Below are 23535 nucleotides of genomic sequence, written 5' to 3' on the forward strand. Positions count from 1 at the left end.
GAAGAGTGGACCTTTGACTTGTGTGGACCAGTCATTAGAATGTGGGCTTCCCTGAATGAGGATAAGCTCTACTGGATCCATCACACACACACACACACACACACACACACACACACACACACACACACACACACACTCTCTCAGAATGTGCCCTTTGCTGACTGGAATTCCTTCCGTGTGCATCAGTATTATTTCAAACCCCTCTCCTTCTTTGAGGCACATTTAATATTTTGCATTATTCATGTAAGCTTTCCTGAGCCAGCACTGGGAGAACAATCTGTCTCTTCTTTGAAATTCTAACACTATTTCGAGCATATCTCTTTGGGCGTGCCTCCACTTTTTATTTATTCATCTTATTTTAGTGTGTCAGGATTGACTTTGGCTTTGGGAGTTATGGGAAATAATTGCACAGGAGATCCTGTAAGTGTTCTGTTTACAGATTCACTCACCGCATATCTTGATTGGAAGAGATGATACAGTCCTGTGCGTGATACGGTGTTTCCATACCTGATGTTCACACTTCCTTGATTTCCTACTCCTTCCTTGCACCGGCTCTTTCTCCAGTTTCTGACCCCTACTTATGTTCATGCAGAACAGCTTGGTTCAAAGAAACCAAGATATACTGGTGGTCCAGTTCTCCTATATTGAACTGGCTATATGGGGATATTCCAGGTATGCAGTCTTAGCTGTCAGAATCCTTAGTCTTCCCTAAAACCACGTGCAAATGAAAAATGCAGTTATTACTAACTATCAAAAGTCTCAACCTCAAAATAACTCACAGATTCATGACTACGGGATTTTATTTATCCTTCATTTTTAGTCATTGTATTGCGTTGGCTAAGGGTTCCCATAGGGCAATAGGCAATTCTGGTGATAACCATGCAGTCAATCCAGAGCAGCTGAGATCTCTTGAAGTATGTTCAAGGAGCCCTGGTAGTATAGTGGTTACACATTGGGTTGCTAACCTCAAAGTCAGCAGTTCAAAACCACCAACCTCTCCATGGGAGAGAGGTGAGGCATTTAACTTCCCCAAATACTATCGCTCTCTGAAACCCAAAAGGACAATTTTACCCGGTGCTATCAGGTCTCTGTGAGTCAGAATCAGCTCATTGGTAAATATATTGATGTTTTTAAAGCAAAACCAAAATTGTAAGTCTTTTCTCTCACACAGCACTTTCATTAAAGAGAGCTGTTTTTCAATAAAAAAATTTAAGCATCAAGGGATAAAATGATGAATAACCAATATATTTCTCCTTACAATATTACAAGGTACTTGGGAGCAATGACTAGGTCTTAAAGTAATAATAAGGACCAGTTGCTGTCCGATCAATTCTTACTGCTGGTGACCCCATGTATGTCAGAGGGAACTACGCTCCATAGGTTAGTGAGGGGCTCACTTCTCAGATGTAAATTTCCACGTCTTTCTCCTGGGAGTCTCTGGATGGACTCAAACTTCAGACCTTTCAATTGGTAGGCAAGAGCCCTAACTATGTCAATCATCAAGAAACTTCAAGAAGGTCTCAGTTCTCTTCCAATTCTCCATCAAGTTCAGCACAAAACTTGCGTATGATGCCATGTAAATATTTGTTGAGTGAATGAAAGGTTAGATTAAGGAAGCCATTGCTTCTGACTATCTAAGGCCCCAGGCTGGTCTTTCTAGTCCCTCTCCAGCCTTAGCTCTTTGACCTGGGTCTTTTAGGGATGACTTGGGTGATGGACTGCCTCTTTTGATGAATTCACACAAGTGAGATTCTATCTTCCCATTTCTAATGATTTTAATATTAATTTTTGTTTTACTTACATTAGTGGGGCTAAATAGATGTGCCTTAAGGCTTGTATGACCACATTATTGAAATGCATTTATTATTAGATATCTTAAATTTATAACCATATGTGTGTGTTTGTGCTTTTCTTTGCTCCTTATTTAGGTATGAAAACTATTCGGTCACTACACATGGGGGAGGGCTCTCCAAAAAGTTTGTGGAGAAAATGCCTTTACTTTTAATTTCTGTTTTCCACACACACTTTGGAACCTTCTCCTATATATCTGTTAATATTTATAATATTATTTTGCATACTTTATTTAAATAGTATGTTACTATCACAAACCTTCTCTATGCATAGGAGTCCTGTTGGCTTAGTGGGTTACTAGTTGGCCTGTTAGCTGCAAAGGTCAGCAGTTTGAAACCGCGTACTACTTTTGGAGAGAAATGTGAGACTTTTGAGTACCATAGATACAGTCTCAGAATCCTACAGGGGCAGTTCTACACTGTGCTAGATAGGGTGCTTTGAGTCAGAATCAACTTAATGGCAGTGAGTTTGGCTTATTGTTACCAAGTAGCCTAATTGGCGCTGTCTGGTAAGCATGGGATTCAAACCCACCTTCCTAGCAGCCGGAGAAAGCTCCTGTAAAGATCTACACCAGCAGTTCTCAACCTGTGGGCCTCGATCCCTTTGGGGCATTTAATGATCCTTTCCCAGGGGTCGCCTAAGACCATTGGAAAACATATTTCTGCTGGTTCCTAAGACCTAAATATGTTTTCCGATGGTCTTCAGAACTGAGACACCCCTCCTCCATCGGCCTCTAAGCGGGTCCACCCATAAGCAGATATGCCTACAGACAAGCACCCAGTATTAAGACTGTGACCCATGCTACATCATGCTTCAAGACAAAATTTAATTTATTTGTAATTAGAAATAAAATATTTCACAATATATAATTACAGACTGTTTTGTGATGAATCACTATGCTTTAATTATGTTCAATTTGTCACAATGAAAATACATCCTGCCTATCAGATAGTTACATGACAGTTACATCATACGAGCAAAATGACAGTGATGAAGTAGCAACAAAAATAATTTTATGGTTGGGGGATTACCACCACATGAGGAACTGTATTCAAGGGCCGCGACATGAGGAAGGTTGAAAACCACTGATCTACACCCTCCAAATCTTGAAGCAGTACTTTTGGCTTATTGTTACCAAGTAGCCTCGTTGGTGCAGTCTGGTAAGTATTGGGTTCAAAACCACCTTGCTAGCAGCCAGAGAAAGAATAGACTGACCGCTCCTGCGAAGATCTGCATCCTTCAAAGCTCAAAGCAGGGTTGTTATGAGTTGGAATCCACTTGATGGTGCTAGATGTGGTTCTAGCATAATCTGTGTGACAGTTTGTGAAGAACCCACTCCAGAACCCCATGGACAGTCAAAATGATGAAATATATCTAATGAAACATCCCAAAGGAATCATGTCAGTTATATACATTTCTTTATATCTAGGAAATCATTGGCATATGTACCTAGAATTGTCTTCTGAAAGAACATAAAGCATTTTCATAAATTAATTGTAAATGTACTAGGGTCAATTTTGATGAGACTTGCTTGTGTAATGCTTACATGATGGACACTAACCACAGGTCAGCAGTTCAAAACCACCAGCTACTCTGAGGAAGAAAGATGGGGTTTTCTAGCCTGATACATAGTTGCAGTCTCTAAAACCCACAGGGGCACTTATACCCTGTCATTATTAGTGAAAATTGGTTTCGTGGCAGTGGACTTGAGTTGTGAATGAATCAATTTTATTTTTAAATGTTTTATGTTACATTAAATTTTTATTTCAAAATTAATTTTATTTGAAAATGTGAGTTGAGAGATTGTGTATTTAAAGTGGTTAAGAGGATAGCCTTTAATGGGATGCAAGGGGCTTCTGATTCTGCTATTGATTAGCGGAGAGAGCGTGGCCGAAGTATTTAACTTCGGCGTCTGGTATTTATTTAAGTTAAAAAAGGTGTAATTTTTGGAGCCATTTTATAAGATTATTGTAAATGAAATGCAAATGCAGAGAAATTAAGGTTTTGTCATATATTCATCTACAACTAATACATAAAAATCAAACAGAAGCCAGCAAACCACACAAGTGTGAACAGCTTTGATTGTGAACTGCTTTGAGCATCTTCATACCTAGGCATCTCTGTTTTTATGTTTTCACTAATTCAAGCAAGGCGTTTTAAAGAAAAAGAGCTATATTAGACAGGACTGAAAGTTATTATCATAATGATGATTTCCCAAATATCTTGGGAGTCAATATAGTGGGTCTCTGAACATATAAGCTCATGTGAAGTGGAATATTCTGGTAATCTCAGGCTAGAGCTCTGCGGGAGCGAAACATCCTTAAAGAACATTTCAAAATTCCCTGTGGCATGTGGCATTCTAAAACTCCTGTATTAGTGACAAAGTGACACAGCAGTGAGAAACAGGAGCCCCTTAATTGTAACATGCTTCAGGATTTGTAAAAAGAGGAATGTTATTTTGTTAACAACCAAACACGTGTATTTATTATTAATGAGATGCAAAGTATGGGAAGCAGAATGATTAGCAATTGCCATACTTGAAGGTTAGACTGAATTAAAAAAAATGGTGGAGAGTCTTAAAGCCTCACTATGGGAATCTTCATTGTAGGAATCTAGGTGGTGCTTTTTAACACTGAGAGGTAAACTGGGAAGACAGTTGTGTCCTGGCCAGTTGTGTTCTGCACCAGCATACACTGAATATACTCTTAATAGAAATGGGTTTGTGTAGTTAAATCTCCAATAAATACTGGAGATGTGGAGCAGGCTTCAGATGGGTCTAAGCCCGTCTTTTGTATGCTAATGTGCTTTCACAGCAAAGGAATGCGAATTAACACAGACCAAAGTATTCTTAGAGGGAGGCATTGATCTTCTTATTACCTTCTGAGATGGATTTTTGAGAGGTAAAGGAACACCAGGGCAGAACCAAATCTCCCGCTGCCCTAGATAAGTTTTACAATCTCCTGTTAAGTAGTACAAAGTCCGGGCAGCCCCACTGCCAGGCCAGTGCTGCTTCAAGAACCTTCCTGTAATATGACAGAGTAGAAACTTCTGTAATACAAATCTGCACTATCATTTTCAATGTAAGCACTTTAAAAGGTTGCGTGGACAAGAGGAGGCGCACTTTCTGAGTTTTAGTCTACTTTTCAGCTAATGCAATATTGTGTGCCGAATTACCTTGCACTGGGATGCTACATTTTAGTCTGATGCCTAACTGTGCAAACTGTGTTAGATGTTTGTTTAGTGTTAAGATGCAGAATGCCATGATTCCGTGTGATTGTTCTTTTAAACTACTGTAAGCAGTTTTTTGTGGGTTTTTTTTGGTGTTCCTCATTTATTCTTTAGCAGCCAGAAAAAAACATTATTTCTAATTTAAAATACCTTGACTGTGACTCATAAATTATTTTTCAAATTGCAAATTTCTTGATACCTAAAAAATATAATGTGGTAGTAAAATGACCTTTTCTTGTTGAAAAATGACAATGCCAACTCCTGTCTTTTTCACCAGTAATATTTACAGCCATGTTTGCTTTTAATTTCAAGAATCTAATTTAAGGTGTGTGATGGGGGTGCATTTGAGTCAATTGTTTTATACAAACTTTGAGAGACAACAACACGGAGGTTGAGCTAATTAGAGAGGTGTATTTAACTGACCATAGTTGGATGAGTATGTATTTTCTTGTTCTAACTTCTGCTTTGCCATTTCTACGTGGCATGGGCCTGGATAGAAAGCATCTTTTTGTTTGTTTTTAGACATGTAAAGTCATCCTGAAAGAATCTGTTCATGTTCCCTGATTTCTACCTATTTCTTTTAAAACGCACCCCCATCCTCTCCCGGTACTGTATTCTGGTTTTGAGTATGTTTGCTTCCTGTAGTCACGTAGAGTGATTGGAAACTATTATCCCGGGGTATATTTCATGCCTTGAGTAAATTAAAAATACTGTGCTGTGAAATGCTCCTGAAACTGTATGTTTTGACAAGATCTGCTTCCCCTCAATGTATAGAAAATCAGCAGGTATGTTTCTCAGGAAAATTCATTTTTTTTTCATCTGTCATTTCATATCAAACCATCATTTTACTATGGTGGTATTTAACGGACCCGGCACTAGCCAGTATTAATGTATTTCTGCAGCTTGTAAAACATCTAGTGATCATTCTGTCTATGTTAGCTTGTTCATACTAATGATGTATTTTCTCTCTCTCTAGGATATAGACCTGCAGCTAACTGGAGTTGATTTGTAAGCGGGAACGCTACAGTCCATGGCCACTCGGACGACAGCGCTACTATGGAAAACAGCATGGTCAATAGGATATGGTCTGATAAATAGAGATGATTGAAGATGCTGCTTCCGTACATGTGAAATCAATGGGAGTTACTTGCTGCGTAAAGAGCTCTCTGAGCCCCTCTCCATAAAAGCTCACCTTTCAGACATCGGAGGTGTATTTTACCATCGCCCTGCGCAGCTTCCTCGGTGGATACAAATACATTTGCCTCGCTGCAACCAGGCAAATGGACAACTAATGTGGGACTATGGCACCGCCCAGATGCACGTGGCCAAATTACGTCCGGGGAGCAGCAATGGCGTGTTTGGTACACAGAGGGTTGGCCGCCTCCTGGACTCTCTGTCTGTTGGTGTGTTTGCTGCAGGCTCCCCCTGTGCTCTCACAAAAATTGGACGATGCGGACCCACTGGTGACTACCAACTTCGGCAAGATAAGAGGGATTAAAAAAGAACTCAATAATGAAATTCTGGGGCCTGTTATTCAGTTCCTGGGAGTTCCATATGCAGCCCCACCAACGGGCGAGCATCGTTTTCAGCCTCCGGAGCCGCCGTCTCCCTGGTCAGATATCAGGAATGCCACTCAGTTTGCTCCTGTTTGTCCTCAGAATATCATTGATGGCAGGTTGCCAGAAGTCATGCTTCCGGTGTGGTTTACTAATAACCTGGATGTGGTTTCTTCCTATGTGCAAGACCAGAGTGAAGACTGCCTATATTTAAACATATATGTCCCAACTGAGGATGGTGAGTTTATTGCAGGAGAATCACACACACACACACACAGACACCAACAAACAAAACCCAGGGAGATCTTTGTTCTATATTTCTTTTCAATCCTAAGTTCTAACAGTATTAATTCATGTGTATTGGTAGCATGCATGGCTTCTCCTGTTGGCATGTAGGCATATTTTACATGCGTGCATGTCGCTCTTTTCGTTTATGTGTGTTGGTGTATATTTTCTTATTTATTTTTCCTATGCCTACTCATTTCTTTCCTCCACAGCACGTCTATTTAGGTAGAAATGGGTTCCTAATTTCCATTTCCTACCGAATGACTTCCGAGAAGATGCATCAACCTGTTTCCATTGCATGTGCAGGCTCAGCGAATTGGGGATCCTTTTGCTCTGAGTAAGCGCAGGAGCATATTAAGTGAGATAGTGTTGTTGCATGCTCCGGCGGTCTGTGATGGAGCGCCATGTTATTTTCTAGTCTTCTATTCATTTTTCAGTAAAAAGAATATCCAAGGAATGTGCCAGGAAACCCGGCAAGAAAATATGTAGAAAAGGAGGTATGTATCAAAGTGGAAACAAAACGATGGGGGATTAAAGGTCGCAGAGGAAGAGCAAGACACTCTGCCTCAGGATGATTTGCTGATGCTTGGAAGTGACTGGTTAGGTGATAGTTGGGATTTTAAGAAGACTTTCAAGATATAGAAAACCGGTTAAGGAGGCTTCTAGCTGAGTAGGTCATGCTGGCAAGGATTGTTGGTGATGCCTTGTATTCTGGAACAGATAGCACCCACAAAAGTGGACTATTTGCTTGTCATTTATGTTTCGAGGTGAAGATACTCCAGTGATCATGTTGCCTGAAAGGAACTCAGTCAAACCGGTTTTACCAACTGGTCAGCTTTGAACTCTGAACTGATTTCTGCAGATAGAGATTTCTATTCTTCTTACAACTGATCAGATTGACCACAAGCCTAGGTTTCTTCTTTGTTTGTTTTTTAATTCTCACCTCCTTCTCATTGCTTTGTGAACTTTCTCACCGGGGTGTAAATCGGTTATGAGTATTGGACAGTTGCCATTATTAAGTTATGGTATTTTTGTCCTCACGGTCTTTTAATTTCAGAAGTAGAATGGAATTTTCCAGAGTTTATACTCAATATTTCTAGTCTTGGAGTTACGCTAACATTTTGATATTTGTGTTAAACAGCACAGGGAAGAGCATGATTCAGATGCTACAATTTAATCAACCTTCAAATCATCCTCTAGCCAGATTGAGCTAACGTAGACACTGACAAGTGCAAGCTTGCGTCTGAATGTGGCTTGCCCACACTCCGTTTTTATAGCACATCCACTAAATCACTCATAGGAGAGTATGCTTTGCGATGGCAGTAAATCATCCAAGTGTTATTTTGACCTTATTCATAACTCTAGAATTTCCAGTCTTCATACAGAAGTCGTATTAATATTCTAGTGCTGCACATTCTGTTTCTCTATTCACTTCAAATCTCCTGGCTGGACCAAGTCAGATTTCATTACAACATCCTTGTGGGGGGAGGGAGTGTCCACAGTGTTCTCATTTATTGGGACTGCATTATGTGGAAGACGCTTCATATAATAAAATGCCCAGCTTCAGATCAGAGGTACTGGCGTAAGTTGAGTTTTGTCATGTTTTTGGTTTTTGTTTCTTCCATGCACTGTTAACGCGGTGATTTACCTTTTATTAGTAGTATTATTATTGGCACCATGATTTGGGCTAAGAGCATGGTGATCCTTAAGAAGATGAACGTGGATGCTCAAAGGGTATTTTAACCAAGTAAAGCAAACCAACAAACAACAATAACTCTTGTTTTCCCCCAAAGAAGAATACCTGCAGCGATTCACATGCCTTCAGCTCATGTACAATGCTGCAGTGGTTGCTCTTACGCAGCTCATCAAGCATGTGTAATTAGCTAAGTGACTTTCCCCTCCTATCACAATAATGTTGACTCACAAAGTCATAAATAAAGATGCCATTGAAGAATGCATAAATAGAACATAATGAATAGAAATATGTACAATCAAGTAAATGATAAGGACGTAAGATAAGCTAGTAAATGAGAGAGTGACCTTTCATCTCATATATAGCTTCAGAGGGAAACAGATTTCAGGAAAGCCTTCTTGATTGGTCTTTAGATTATTGGTTTCCTCTGCCTCATGAGGGAATGTGAAAAGAGGTGCATAGACCTGTGCTATTTACTCAGACACACTTTGAACTCATGATTCGTGCATGGACTTTGACAGATCACCACTTCTACCTGTGCAATTTATAGTTTAGATCGGCAGTTCATTGATATTAGGCATTCTCCAAAATTACTTTGCTTGGGAATGTATGCTCTTATTATTCTTCAATAAGTTCAGCTCGCTTATTAATGATATGGACATTATCCTAAAGTCTAAATAACAAAGAACCAAGATGCAGTGGTCCATATAGAGCAAGTCCGAGAGTTATGAATGTCCAAGTTAATGGCGGCTCCTAATTGTCCTTGACGTTATGTAAATATTGCCCTTGCTTTGAAGTGACTGAGCGAACTCCAACTTTCAACAGTGCCCATCACCATCGCTCTTTCACTTGCTGCTCCTGAAGGCTTTGTAGCTGGAAGGGCTTGTGACCTTTTCCTGCACTAAAGTAAGACGGAATAAGAACTTCATGCACTCTGCCACTTATACATTGCACTTAAAGACTAAGACAGGAACATATCTCATTCATAATCTGGGATCTGTCTGTCAACAGTCTATTTAAAATTCCCCAATCAACATGTTAGAACTTGACTTTTGTGTGGTGGTAGAGCATCCCCCCCCCCAAATATTTACTTTGGCTCTTTTTTTCCCTACCCCTTACTGCCTTCTCGATCATGAAAGGTTTATTTTGATCATTTTAAGAAATCATCCTGAATGGGGTAAATGCTCATCATTTTGTAGAGATATGTGTACTTACTAGCGTATTATATTACATGTGGATTTTGAGATCTTCAGCTGAATTGAAAACGTGTATAAATGATCATTTGGAAATTATAGAAGTTGTTTCATTTGAAGTTATTCCAACTTGCTGTTATTTATCTCTTTTTAAAAAAGAGTCAAGTATATTATAGTGTGTGCATATGATATTTGCTCAACATATTTCCTCATTGCCTATTATAACTCATGCATTATTCACTGGAGTCAGTTATGATTCAAACAGAGGAGATTCCTTTGTCCATGGAATAGACATTTCAGTAACTTTAGAAGGAACAACATATATTGTGCACTTTGGTAGAAATAACAGACAATCCCTTCTCTTCAGAGATGAAATGCTTTTTTATGAAGAGCTTTGTTATAATATTTTCCATGCAGTTAAAATGTACATTTCTTATCATTAAACTGCCTCTCCTTTAAATGCGGTCCCAGTTGTACTTTTTAATCTGTCTTTTATATCCCCATGATAGTTTTAGCCATATGTTAATCACTCTCTAGCTATTTTCTTCAGGGCTTTCTCCTTGCTGAATTGGAAGGATGAGCAAATGCTTAGAATTAGACAAAGGCCGACACTCATACAAATAGGCAGATGATATTGTGATAGGAACTGAAATGTGGACGGGAAGCTCTGATACCTGCTTTTACAGGCTAGGGACTTTGCATAATTTATTCATCGGAGAATCTCCACAGTTTTATGAGGAAGGTGTAGTATTGCTCTCTATTTTGTATCAAATGAAGAAGTTGATTTTGAGGAACCATGCCACTCCAGCAACTTTCTGCTGCTTGGGAACGGTCCCGTCCCTTTTGACCTCAGTGCTTGCTCACGTTAGCTGTGCTTCCGTGATTTTGCTTTATGTAGTGTGACCCATTTCTAGTAGCGCAGCCTGTATCTCTCCACTCGTCCTTCCCAATTGCTTCCTTTGCACCTGAAAATGTATCAGGCATTCTTTTTCCTACTCGTGAACACAGTTACGTAGCCTTAGCGCTCACCTGAACTGAGTGGATTAAGGCCATGCTAGCAACTGATTTTCAGTAACTAGGCTCAGTGTTCATCGTAGTTAATTTTGTTAATTAGTTCATGGACTTTCCTGATCCCAATCCTGGCAGCCTCCTTTGGAATGCCAGCTCTGAGTGGCTTTGACGTGTTTAAATTTTCCCTTGTTTCGCTAGGTTGTTCTCATGCGAGAATTGCGGGTGAACAGTTGGGTGGCCAAATATTAAGCAAGAAACATGAAAAGGAGGAACAAGGTACCCCGAGACGCCACAAATAGATTGGTTGGCCGAGCCTTGTGTAGTTGCTGTAGAGTTGTCTAGTTTGCTATTTCTCCAGCCACCAGACCATAATTTGCATAGGTATTCTGAGGTGTTTGCAGAATAATTTTTCATTTCTAGAGTTCTGAAAAAAATTCACTTTCCCAATTTTTTATTGTCCAGAACATTACAATCTTTGTAGATAACCCTGGTAGAATTATTTACTCATTGACCATTTTATTCCTAATTTTCATAAGTATTGTATTTGTCATGCTCTGTTTAAAAGCCCTTACCTGAGGCATTATTGAATCCATTCAAGAGCTTTTCCACAAATTTAAGGTTTACTTGATGGTTTGTGTAGCATGAGAATTGAATTTCCCTAATTAAATATATGACAATGACTTTTATTACCTTCAATGTCTCTGGGATTTTTAAAGGATATTCTATTCTAGAATGCCTTGCCTACTTGCTTTTAAATCTCCAATTAATTTTTCTCCTTAGTTAACAAATATTTGTTACTTACTCTGTTCTTTGCTGCTCTTGGCTCAAAGGATACATCTTGTGAACAAAGCAAAACATGTACCTTTGGCCTCCTGAAGGTCATATTCTAATGTGTGGGGACTGATCACAAATCATAAACACTAAATACAGAGCTGTTAAAAGGCGTGAAATTGGATGTGGGGGATAAAGAGTGCCGGGTAAAGGTTAGAGATGATTTCACATAGAATTGTCAGCACAGGCCTCATTTAAACAAAAGACCTGAAGGGATGAGAGGGGAAAGTGAGGAAGTGGCCCAGGAAAAAGCTAGTAGGCAGGCATGAAGGCAGGAGTGTGCCCTGAAAATTTCCAGGAAAAGTAGGAGAGTATTGTACCTGAAGGGAGTGGGGCAGAGGCCAAGACTGCATCTGAGAAGCAGGGGAGGGTGCTGGTGCAGATCCTATTGGATCTTGCTGCCTCTTGTGCAGAGTTTGGATTTTGATTCACATTCTATAAATGCACTGAGATCCAGTGGTTTCTGACCCCAGACAGGGCCAGACTGCCTCCTTTTGAGTTCCCGAGACTCTAACTCTTTATGAGAGTTGGTTGCCCTGCCTTTCTCCTGTGGTACTCAACTGCTGGAACTTTCAGTGTGTTGATGCTGCCCTCAGCCATCTAATGCATAACTACAAGCCACCAGGGTGGATACATTCCATAGGCAGGTGTGGAAGGATTTCATGCACAAAATGCTCACGGTTCACATTCATTTTGAAAAGACTGATCCATTCAGGGTGCTGCTGCTGTCGTGGTTAGAGGTGCAGTGAACAACATAGAGATCCTCCCCCGCCCCCTCTGGTATTCTCTGCTTTCAGCCAAGGTTCATGGACTATCAAAAGTGATATCCCTCATTGCACATCCTCGTCTGAATCGGGCTGGAATTTCAAGCAGTTCCCAGTTGATGCACTGCTTAAACCAGTTTTGAATAATTTGTGCAGTGTTTTCCTAGGTTATGATATTAGGGATATTGTTCGATGATTTCCATCATTCTGTGGGGTCACCTTTCTCTGGAATGGGCACAAATAAGAACCTCTTCCAGTCTATGCCACATAGCTGTTTTCGGGATTTCTTGCCATAGATAATTGATGCTTTTAGCATTGCATATATTTGTGGAAACATCTCAATTGGTATTTAAATGAGTTCTAGGGTCTTTTTTTTAAAATAACCTTTGTTTTCAGTGCAGTTTGGACTTCTTTAAATACCATGGATTTTTGGTCATTTGCTACCACCTGAAATGGTGGAATGTCAACGAGCTCTATTTGGCATAGTGCTTCTGTGCGTTTCTTCAATGTCATTTAGATGCTGGCTGTATCATTTGATTTTTTTGTGCCCAGAGTCCATTTGAAGTTTTTCTTCATTTCTTTCAGCTTGAGAGAGATTAGGCATATTCTTTCCTTTAGTTTTCTAATTCCATTTCATTATATTCATTATAACATTTCATTATAATACATGTCTTCTCAAACTACCCCTTGAAAGCTCAGATATTTCGCTTCATCATTTCTTCTTTCACTTGAGCTATTTAATACCCGAGGTCACATTTCAGGGCCTCTACTGATGTCCATTTTGGTTACTTCTTTATTTTCTACCTTTTAACTTTAAAAACCGACCTTGTTTTTCTTTCTGTATGATGCCTTTGGTCTCATATACATCTCAACTCTGCTTTGGTCATTACTAGTCCCTGTGTCAAAATTTTTTTGAGATTGTCTCTAAATTCAGATGGGATGTGCTTGAAGCTTTTCTTGACTCTAGTAGACTACTTTTAATTTTTTCTTCAGCTTCAACTGAAATCTCTTTTTCACAGAGAACTAGGTGGTCTGGTTCAGTCATCAGCTCCAGGCCATGGTCTGACTGGAGATAGAGCCTCTCTTGTGTCTCCTGTCCCAGATTCTGTCAGTTCCTTTTGTATTTTGCCCGCCAAGAACTACACGTACAGAAGTAGTTCTTTTGTTGGAGGGAGAGAATTTTTTTTGGGGGGGGGCCTGTGTTTTCAGTATATATATTATAACTCTTGCAAAATTGTATCATGAAATCTCCCATGCCTGTTTTATCACTAAGATCATAGTTTCAAACTATTGATCACTCTTTTTGTGGCTGCCATTTGCATTCCAATCATCAATAGTTATCAAAACATATTGCTTGCACGTTTGATAAATTTCTGACTGCTGCGGTTGATAAGCAGTCTTCCACTTCTTTATCTGTGCTATTAGTTACTGGTGTAGAAATTTGAATAATGTTTGTATTAATGGATATTAATTGTAGACACTGATTTTACTTCCTGATAAATCTTCAAATGTTCTTTTTTTATTTTATTTTATTTTCAAATGTTCTTTTTGATGATGAATAAGAAACCATTTTTCTTCATTTTTTTTTCAGCCCCTGTGTTGTGACTATATGTTTTTTCAGATGCAAAATGGTTAATGCCACTCCTTAGTAGCCCCCTCATGCTTAGGACACCAGTCTTTAACGAGGCCAGGTTATTTTGACAACTTCAACATGTCTCTGACTCATGTCTTTGATTCATGTTTCAGTTATGAAAGGATGTCTTCAGTCAGCTGTTCTAATTTCAGGTGTGTCCACATCAGTGAAAGTGAGTGGAAAGGCTTAAATCCCACTGTTCCGTTAACCTCAGGTCTGCCTTGAGAAGGCAGCCAATCTGAGTGTTCACCTTCTTATCCACTGAAACCCACCTACCATGGTGACCCTGTTGGAATTGGACATGCAGGTGACTGTAGCACCAGTGTCACAGCATCGTGCAGGCCACCACAGTGCAGCATGCCAGCAGACCGTGATGGATGTCCTGGGTAAATTGTCGTCAAGCAGGAGAGAGCATGGAGAGCAATTAGTGGCCTATTTTAGTCTAGACAAGATATAAGCCTGGTCTAGGCTCAAAACAAAGGGGTAATAATGGAAGTAGTCGATTTTGGGAAAAAATATATTTTTGAAGGTTAAATTTCTTGATTTTCATTTTTCATAAACTGTGAAAAGGAATAAATGGCCAAAGAACATTTCTCAATATTTGATTTGAGTACCTATAGAATGTAATTGCCACCCAGTAAGGTGATAGTGAGTAACGTTGAGTAGTTTTGAGGAGGGCATAGTGAACACATAGTGGTGTCATTGTAGGTGCACGAAATGGAGGTGTCTCTCAGATATCTATGTCTATAAGGATACTGTTTGGATTTCAGGAGAGGAGTCCGAGTAGAGATAGAAATTTGGAGATGATGACAAGGAGGAAATAAAATGTTAAAATCATAAGGCTGAGTAAGAATTACAGGAAATGCATGAAAATAGAAGAGAGAGAGAGAGAGAGGACAACAAGAAATAATCCCTTGGACATTTTGAGGATAAGAGGTCTGGGAGAAGAAAATAACTAAGGAACCTATGAAATGCAAGCAAACCACATTTTTTGTTGCCTGAAAGTTAACTGAGGAAAATACATGAAAATAGATAGAGTGTCCAAGGCCATTTGATGGGGGGGTATGCATCTGAGATGTTGTAGCGGGTCTAAGAAGTGGGAAAACTTAGAGGCTCAGCATAACCCTTTTAAGGACTTTTACTTTAAAAGGAAGGAGTCCTGGTGGCTTAGAGTACAGCTCAGTGGGGTGCTAAACCTAAGGTTGGCAGTTCAAAACCACTGGCTACTACACAGAGGAAAGATGAGGCTTCCTATTCTTGCAAAGATTTACAGTCTCAGACACTCCCAGGGGAAATTCTACTCTGGTCTATAGGGTTACTATGAGTCAGAATCCGCTAGATGGCAGTGAGTGAGGTCATTAGAGGTTGTTCTGTTGTAGGATGATGAAGATTGGGCCGGGGGGGGGGGGCATGTTGTATATATTACAATTATTAAACTGGGAGGCAGATGGTGGAATTGCTGGAACGATATTTTTGATTAAGTGAAGCATATAGGATTTAATGTATAATTGGAGGTTTTGAATGGCAAGGGGCATGCATGGATAATCCAATGCACACTGCCTGGTTACATTAGATTCCAAATTCACATGTACCCGGGCAGAGCGCACGACTGCAAGTACCTGCGGGGACTAGAAGTGGGGTTCCATCAGGTGCTCATCTGATTGTCTGCATTTGAACTTTCTGATGTGTCAGACTTGGAGAAATAGAGATAGAAGTAACATCAGCAAGTGCTTACTATGTTCTAGACATTTGGATTTATTAATGTGTTTAATACCACAACCATCCTGAGAGATTTTTGTCTTCACTTTATAAAGGCAGAAATAGAGAAACCAAGAGCTTAAGTGTCTTACTTAAAGATGCATACTTTATTGCTTTCCAGGTTTAATTCCTTGGAGAAGAATATTTTTCAATGGAAGGCATACAACAAAACAATACAGCAGCCACGACATCAAGTTTGTCTATCTGGGATCCCAGATCAAATAGGACATGAAAACAGTGGCCAATTTGCTAGGAGAAAAATCACTACAACAAGGGATAATTACAACTTCTGGTTCATTTGGGGTTTGAAGATGAAGGAAAATCAGATTGAATTTGAGATTTGGCTTCATATTTGAATTAGCCGTCTTAAACCAATGGTGTCAAATGTTTTAAAAGCTAAACAGCCTACATTGGAACGCTGAAGTAGGTCTAAAAAGTTGTAAAAATCTAAAAGAACAACATCAAGCATTTCATTATTTACTGACGGTCAGAGCAAAGATGATTAAAAGATCATTATAGTTGTCCAACTCGATATTTCTAGATAAAACCCCCTTTTTATCCTTTGTAGAAATAGGGTCAAAGTCTAAAACGTTTGAAACATTCGCCACCCGCAGAAAGACTTAGCACACGAAATTAATCTCCTATAGAATCTGCTATCTTTTCTCCATTCCTTTTCCCAGCGCATGCCACACTTCATGTATATTAAAAAAATATTAGCTCGGTAAGTTTGGTGTATTTTTTATTTTAATTCATTTTATACATTTTAAAACCCAAACCCCACTGCTGTCAAGTCAGTTCTGACTCGGAGTGATCCCATCGAGGGCATCCTAGGCTCAAGGTCTTCACCAGAACAGACAGCCTCCACTTTTGTCCTGCAGAGGGGCTGGGGGTTTGAACCCTCATCCCAGTGGTTATCAGCCTACCCTTACCAGAGATTTGGGACTTTGATATATTTTCAATGAATATTTCTTCTTCCTTCTCATGTGGCATTACCTGCAGAAGTAGCGTAGGACACGACCAAATTAAAAATTTGCACCCACAAACAAGAGGGCTTCCAAAAAGCCCAGGGACATTATGGAATGGAAAAAAAAATCTCATTTTCATGTCAACCTGTTGGCGGCACCTTGGGTGTACTGTAAAAATAACTCACTGTCGTCCAGCCAATTCTGCCCCCTGGTAATCTTATAAATGGAAAAGAAGTGCCTTTGTGGTAAGTCGTCATGGGAGTAGAAAGCCTCATCTGTCCCCCTCATAGTACGTGGTGGTTTTGAAGTGCCAACTTTGAAGTTCGCAGCCCAACCTCTTAGCACGAAGCCTTCCGGCCTCCTAATCTCATTGTAGAGTTGATAACTTTAGGTTCTGGGCTAGCTATGATAGCTAAATTTTAATAGCAGCTCTTCATGTGGCCCTTGATAAGTGACCACCGTACTCCATATAACATTTCCACATAATATTTTCAATTAGAATTTGAAGTTATTCACCAAAAATGATTTTATCATGACACTGATTTTGTAAATTGAAGAAGTATTGATTGGTGGAATATATCATTTGCCTAAAGTTATATGATTGATGGTTAAAATGTCAGGGCTCCCATCCGATCTAAGCCCTCCAGTTGCATGTAGTCGTCATTGATGTCCATCGCCATGGTCCCTCCTATAGCTATGATTCTCTTTATTATTCTGAGGAGTTTCTTTAATTTCACAGGAGGGTACTATGAATTAAACCAGATGCATTTAAATAACCAACTGCGATTCAGCACAGACAAAATGATGCAGATACTATTTTTTCCTCTTCCTGAAATTTAAAAAATTTCATCCAGATGGCCGCTTGCATGCAAACATAGTTTTAGTTAAAATTGAGATTAGTAGCATTGCTTTTCAATTCTGTTATATTTTCTTCACATTTAAGTAATTAGACAAAGTTCCTTTTGAAAATTTTTTTAAATTTAAGATCTCTTTCTATGTTTGGTATAATCCCGTTCATTTAGTACCTATGTGATGATAGTATTGGGACAATTTAATTACAGCCCAGACTGGTCATTAAAGCATGTGTAATGTTGCAGACATCAGTTTTAATCAGTGGCTAAAGAGTGTTCTTAATAAAAGGCCCTGGGGTCCTGGTCACCACGGATAGAATTTTCAAAAGGAGAAAATCCAATTAATCACCCTCAGTCTAAATTTTTGGCTCTGGTTTCAAGACTCTGGAGGAAATCTTCCAGCTTTCCTCTGCCCCTCCCTTTGGTGTTGTGCCCTTGAGACAGGGCTTTGCGGCTGTAAAACCCAAATGAAATAGCATCTTGTCCCCAAGTTCGTGAAGAATGGTACGAACCCCACCCTACCTTTTTCCCTTTGGGCACACAGCTTCATTCTGTCCCCCCCAGACTCTTCAAGGCTCTGCTTGTAGAATCTTTTGTCTTTTTCAGTTCTTAAGTGGAGGAGGGGGGGAGGGCAGAAGGAGCAGGAGAGACTTTTGAATAACACAATGGCATCAGGGCAAAGAGGGCATTCTGGCATTACAATAAGGAAGTATTTGTAAGTATGCAGAAAACTGCTTCTAGGGAAAGGAACAGGATTTGTATTCCTGGATCTCTCAAGAACAGATAACTTCCCAGGAGAAGAATCTCTGGAAAGAAGAGTACCAACAGCCAGCCCTAACCTTCTTCCTGCCAAGTTTTCAGAGCAGCTTCCTCTGTGCCTCTGCTTTTCAGGCGGCCTGCGGGTCAAGCCTCAGTTCCAACTCCTACCTACGTTCTTATCAAAATGAGGTTCTGTGGAGCAGCAGCTCATGGGTTGGGAAGGTTCAGACCCTCTGTTGGCCTCCTCCTCCAAACACCCACTTCCTCACCTATACCCCGCACCCACAGGACAGACTGGCAGTGATCCCACACACCTACATCTATGGGCAGTCCCCATCAATGCCAATTTTTTTGTTTTGCAAACAATGTGAGAACGGGGTTCAGCTGTTTAAAATAAAAGAAGGTTGTTACTCTAGGGAATCAATATCCTTTTAATGATTTATATATCTAAATTTATATAAATATATACATCATATATAAATTTATATATATATTTATTTTAAGCAGAACATTTTTTCTTTTTTTTTAAACATTTTATTAAGGGCTCATACAACTCTTATCACAATCCATTCATATACATATATCAATTGTATAAAGCACATCCATACATTCTTTGCCCTAATCACTCTCAGAGCATTTGCTCTCCACTTAAGCCCTCTGCATCAGGTCCTCTTTTTTTTTTCCCCTCCCTCCCCGCTCCCCCCTCCCTCATGAGCCCTTGATAATCCACAGATTGTTATTTTGTCATATCTTGCCCTATCCGGAGTCTCCCTTCCCCCCCTTCTCTGCCGTCCTACTCCCAGGGAGGAGGTCACATGTGGATCCTTGTAATCAGTTCCCCCTTTCCAACCCACTCACCCTCCACTCTCCCAGCCTCGCCCCTCACACCCCTGGTCCTGAAGGTATCGTCCACCCCGGATTCCCTGTGCCTCCAGCTCCCATATGCACCAGTGTACAATCTCTGTCGTATCCAGTCCTGCAAGGTAGAATTTGGATCATGGTAGTTGGGGGGAGGAAGCATCCAGGATCTGGGGGAAAGCTGTGTTCTTCACCGGTACTACATCGCACCCTGACTGACCCGTCTCCTCTCCTAAACCCCTCTGTGAGGGGATCTCCAGTGGTCGACACTTGGGCCTCGGGTCCTTCCTCTGTTTTGTCTTTGGCCTCTGGTCGAGCATTCTCAGGCAGTCAAAAAAAAAAAAGTGGGGGGAGAGGAAAAGCAAATTGTAGAATGATTACTGGCACCTCGGAGAGTTATGAACTGACAGCTCTGATTCTTCGAAGTAGCACTTTTCATTACTGAGTGCTGAATGCTCTTGGTTCTCTTTGACCAGTCCCTGGTAACCGATAGCCTGCTCGGGGAAGGAGAGAGTCCGTGAAAAGAGGTAGACCCTCAAGGAGGTGTTGGACATAGTGCCTCCCCCAGTGGGCTCAACCAGAGCAGATTCTGTGCTCAGGGCCAGGCAGTGTTTCCTTCTGCTGTGTAGCCCCCCACCCCCATGAGTTGCAACCAACTGGGCAGCATCTCACCACACCGACAGCATTCTTTTTGATGGCGTGGTCACTTGGTTCCGCTGTGTACCTACTGCGTGTCTAGGAGGGGCTGCCTCTGAGTTCCTCGATGGCTCTCTTCTCACTGACTTGTGGCCAGAGCGTACTGTGTTCAAAGCTCAGGTCCAGTACTTGCTGGGGACACTAGCGTAAGACACAATATTTGCCTTAAAGGGTCTTATGGTGCACCTGCGGCCTGTCCCTGCCAAGAACAAGACATGCGTATCAGTGATCATCTATCAGTGATTCACACATGTCAATACCACCAAGTAAATGTGAGTCTGAATTATATGAAACTCTGAAAACACAATTAAAGAATCAGTCCTTCTCTGGGAGAACAACAAAAAAGGGAAAGGATGTTGATATTTGGCACCAGCTCCCTATCATAAAACTTTTAATTGACTCCTTCATTGTGTATGGAGTACGAAATATGCCCTTTGGAATAAAACACATCAGGCACAACCCAAACTATCATTATTTCAACCTTGTTGCCTGAACCCACCTTAGTCACACTGCCAGGTTTGCAACTCCCTATCCATCTGAGCCTTCTTTTGTTGTTGTTGTTGGTTGTATGGTAATACCCGTGCTGTAGCTATCACATCGCTGTTAAGCTTCCGCAGGTTCTGCCTCTTGAGGCAGCTGTGGAATTAGAGAATTACGTCTGTTCCTTCTCCAGATGACTAACAGCTGCCGCTCTCAGCCCCGTCCACACCTCTGATGAGGTCTCCCCTGTGCTGTCCCTGGGGCCCGACCTGGAGGCAGTGCGATGGAAAGGGCATCGGTGAGCTGCCCTTCCAGAGACCACTGTCTGACAAGGGAGGCAGGTCCACAAAGAGAATGACCGCGTCCTAAGTGCCCTGAGGATGGGAAGCGAGGCGCGGTGCTGTGGTGTAGCGGCCTCCGAGAGGTTTTGTAGGAAAACAAGCTGTCCCTGCCATGGAAGCATGGGCATGGATAGCGGTCTCCCCACATCTTCAAAGGCAAACATGATCTTTGGGACCTTTTCCAGGCAAGCCAGATCCAGGCATGTGTGAGTGTTCGTAGAACACATTTGTCAGCTTGTATGTATGCCTTTCTCCATCTTCGTGAAGTATAAAAGTGTTACCCCATGCAAATACCTCCAGGGGGTGGTTTTCCGGAACAGAAACGTACTGTTCACAGTTTGGGAGGTGAAGAATCTCCATGAGGGGCAGCTCTTCCAAGAGCAATCCTGCCCCTCATTGGTTCTGGGAGGAAGTCCTGTCTCTTTCAGTCCTCAGATCCGTGGCAGTCTTCAGGTGGCCACTGCATTTTACTGGAAACTCTCTGGGGGCAGGTCTGTTCTGTCCTGTAGGGTTGCTATGCGCCAGTATCTACTGGATGGCAGTGAGTTTTGAGTTTTAGGACTCAGCAGTAGTTGGGTTTAGGACCCGCCCTGTACTGATATGATCTCATGAATCATTCTCCCATAAATCCCAGGGCCTTTGCACTTGCCAGCCCTCCTGTTTTACAGGTGAAAGGTTCAGTTCTTTTTTTTTTAATCATTTTATTGGGGGCTACTACAATTCTTATTACAATCCATATATCCATGCATTGTGTCAAGCATGTATGTACATATGTTGCCATCCTCATTCTCAAAACATTTGCCTTCTACTTGAGACGTTAATATAAGCTGCTCATTTTCCCCCTCACTCCCCCCTCCCCCCTCCCTCATGAACCCTTCCTACTTCATAAGTTATTATTATTTTATCATATGTTACACTGTCTGACATCTCCCCCTGCCCTCTTCTCTGTTGTCCCCAGGGAGGAGGTTATATATAGATTCTTGTAATCAGTTCTCCTTTTTTACCCCAAATTCCCTCCACCCTACAGGCATCGTCACTCTCACCATTGGTCCTGAAGGAGTCATCTGTCCTGGATTCCCTGTGTTTCTAGTTGCTATCTGTCCCAATTTACATCTTCTGGTCTAGCCAGATTTTTTTTTAAAGGTAGAATTGGGTTCATGATAGTGGGGGGGGGGGAGCATTTAAGAGCTAGAGGAAAGCTATAGGTTCATCCTTGCTACTCTGCATCCTGACTGTCTCATCTCCCCACAACCCTTCAGTAAGGGCATGTGCAGTTGGCTACCTATGGGCTTTGAGTCTCCACTCTGCACTAACCCACATTTCCAATGATATGACTTTTTGTTCCTTGATGCTTGATACCTGATCCCTTCGACAGCTCATGGCCACACAGGCTGGTGTGTTTCTTCCATGTGGGCTTTCTTGCTTCTGAGCTAGATGGCCACTTGTTTTTCGTTGAGCCTCCAAGACCCCAGACGCTCTATCTTTTGATAGCTGGGCACCATCAGCTTTCTTCAGTTCAGTTCTTCTAATAATCGACTAAGTGTTGAAACTAAAGCTTTGACAAAACTCCGTTGTGTTTGCAGACCACGCTGTGGCAGTAACCTCAAGCTCTCCCTCCAGTCATTCAGCTTGGATCTTTCCTTCCTTCTATATAGTTTTCTGTACAAAAATATAGGATTCTCTTATGGGCTTAAATATTTGGTCCCTTTCTGCTACGATGTCTCTCCTTTTGCTATGATATCCCTAACACTCGTTCCTGTGCTTGACAGAGAGTAAGACTCAATAAATATTCACCAAAGACATCAACAGCCGGATGAAACAATGCACTTTGTTGAAGAGAGCTTTCCATATACCTTTATTTGAGTAATACCACACCCGCTATCATTCCTCACCAGACATGGTAAATACAAATATGTTCTCTTCCTCTGTGCTAGGGATTAAGTATTTGTTTATGGCACAAGGCTCTTAAAATGAAGAAAATTTCAAAGCCAACATCAGAGTCCTTAACTAAGAAATAACAGTGTTCGGAGCTCAGTGTCTGACAGATATAACCTGAACTCTATTGCGGGCGCCCAAGGGGCTGAGTGGCTGCCAACAGCCCAGGCTTTTGGCTCTCTGCCTGTGCACGTTACTACCAGCCTTATGGCCTCTGCACTGAATTTATATTTTAATACAGGATGCCAGCGGCGCATTTGTGTAATAGGGGCATGGAGGATGATTTTCATTTTCCAGGCCAGAAACTTCATTTTCTCTCTCACCTTCTAATTTAATTTCTTTTCCCTCATACTCAGTCTTCACTTCCCTCCCCTGAGAAATAGCTCTTCCCTTTTAATTATTTTCTTTCTTTTCCCCCCTTGCTCTCCCATCCATTGCTGTGATAGGTCATTTTTGACAACGATTCCACTAAAATGTATTATTTGGAATGACCTAAGGGACTTAACTTGAGGGCAGCAGAATCCGAGAAGAGGTACAACTGCATTTTCTGCATCTCATGCAGTATCTTTTCTGGTGGGCTGTGCACGAGCTCCGTTCCTTTTGACTTGCCTGTCAGTTTCTTGTCATCATCACTAACATACACATACCTCCAGAAGATTATTATTTTCTCTCTTTTTTAGATAGTAGCAAATACTGGCTCTCTTAGAAAGTTCCCGAATGGTTAAGTGCTCAGCTGTGGATGGAGAGATGGGCGGTTGCCACCCACCAGCTCCTCCACCGCAGAGAGATGTGGTAGTCTTCGTCCATGAATAGTATTGCTTTGGGAACCCTGTACAACTTGGATCCT

The 23535-nt window shown here is 41.1% G+C and overlaps 1 protein-coding gene across 6 annotated transcripts in view; it reads left to right on the forward strand.

Moving 5' to 3' along the window:
* The first annotated feature begins 6380 nt into the window (after positions 1-6380).
* The window catches only part of NLGN1 (neuroligin 1), an 808081-nt gene continuing 790926 nt past the window's right edge, over positions 6381-23535 (forward strand). For 3 of the 6 annotated variants that reach the window (XM_075555595.1, XM_075555597.1, XM_075555598.1), the window contains exon 1: positions 6381-6873. In XM_075555595.1, the coding sequence (XP_075411710.1) occupies positions 6381-6873 (493 nt within the window). Of the gene's footprint in view, positions 6874-7357; positions 7418-23535 lie in introns of all 6 variants that reach the window. The other 3 variants (XM_075555594.1, XM_075555596.1, XM_075555600.1) reach the window with 2 other exon arrangements.

Source organism: Tenrec ecaudatus, chromosome 8, assembly GCF_050624435.1.
Source record: "Tenrec ecaudatus isolate mTenEca1 chromosome 8, mTenEca1.hap1, whole genome shotgun sequence".
Taxonomy (NCBI): Eukaryota; Metazoa; Chordata; class Mammalia; order Afrosoricida; family Tenrecidae; genus Tenrec; species Tenrec ecaudatus.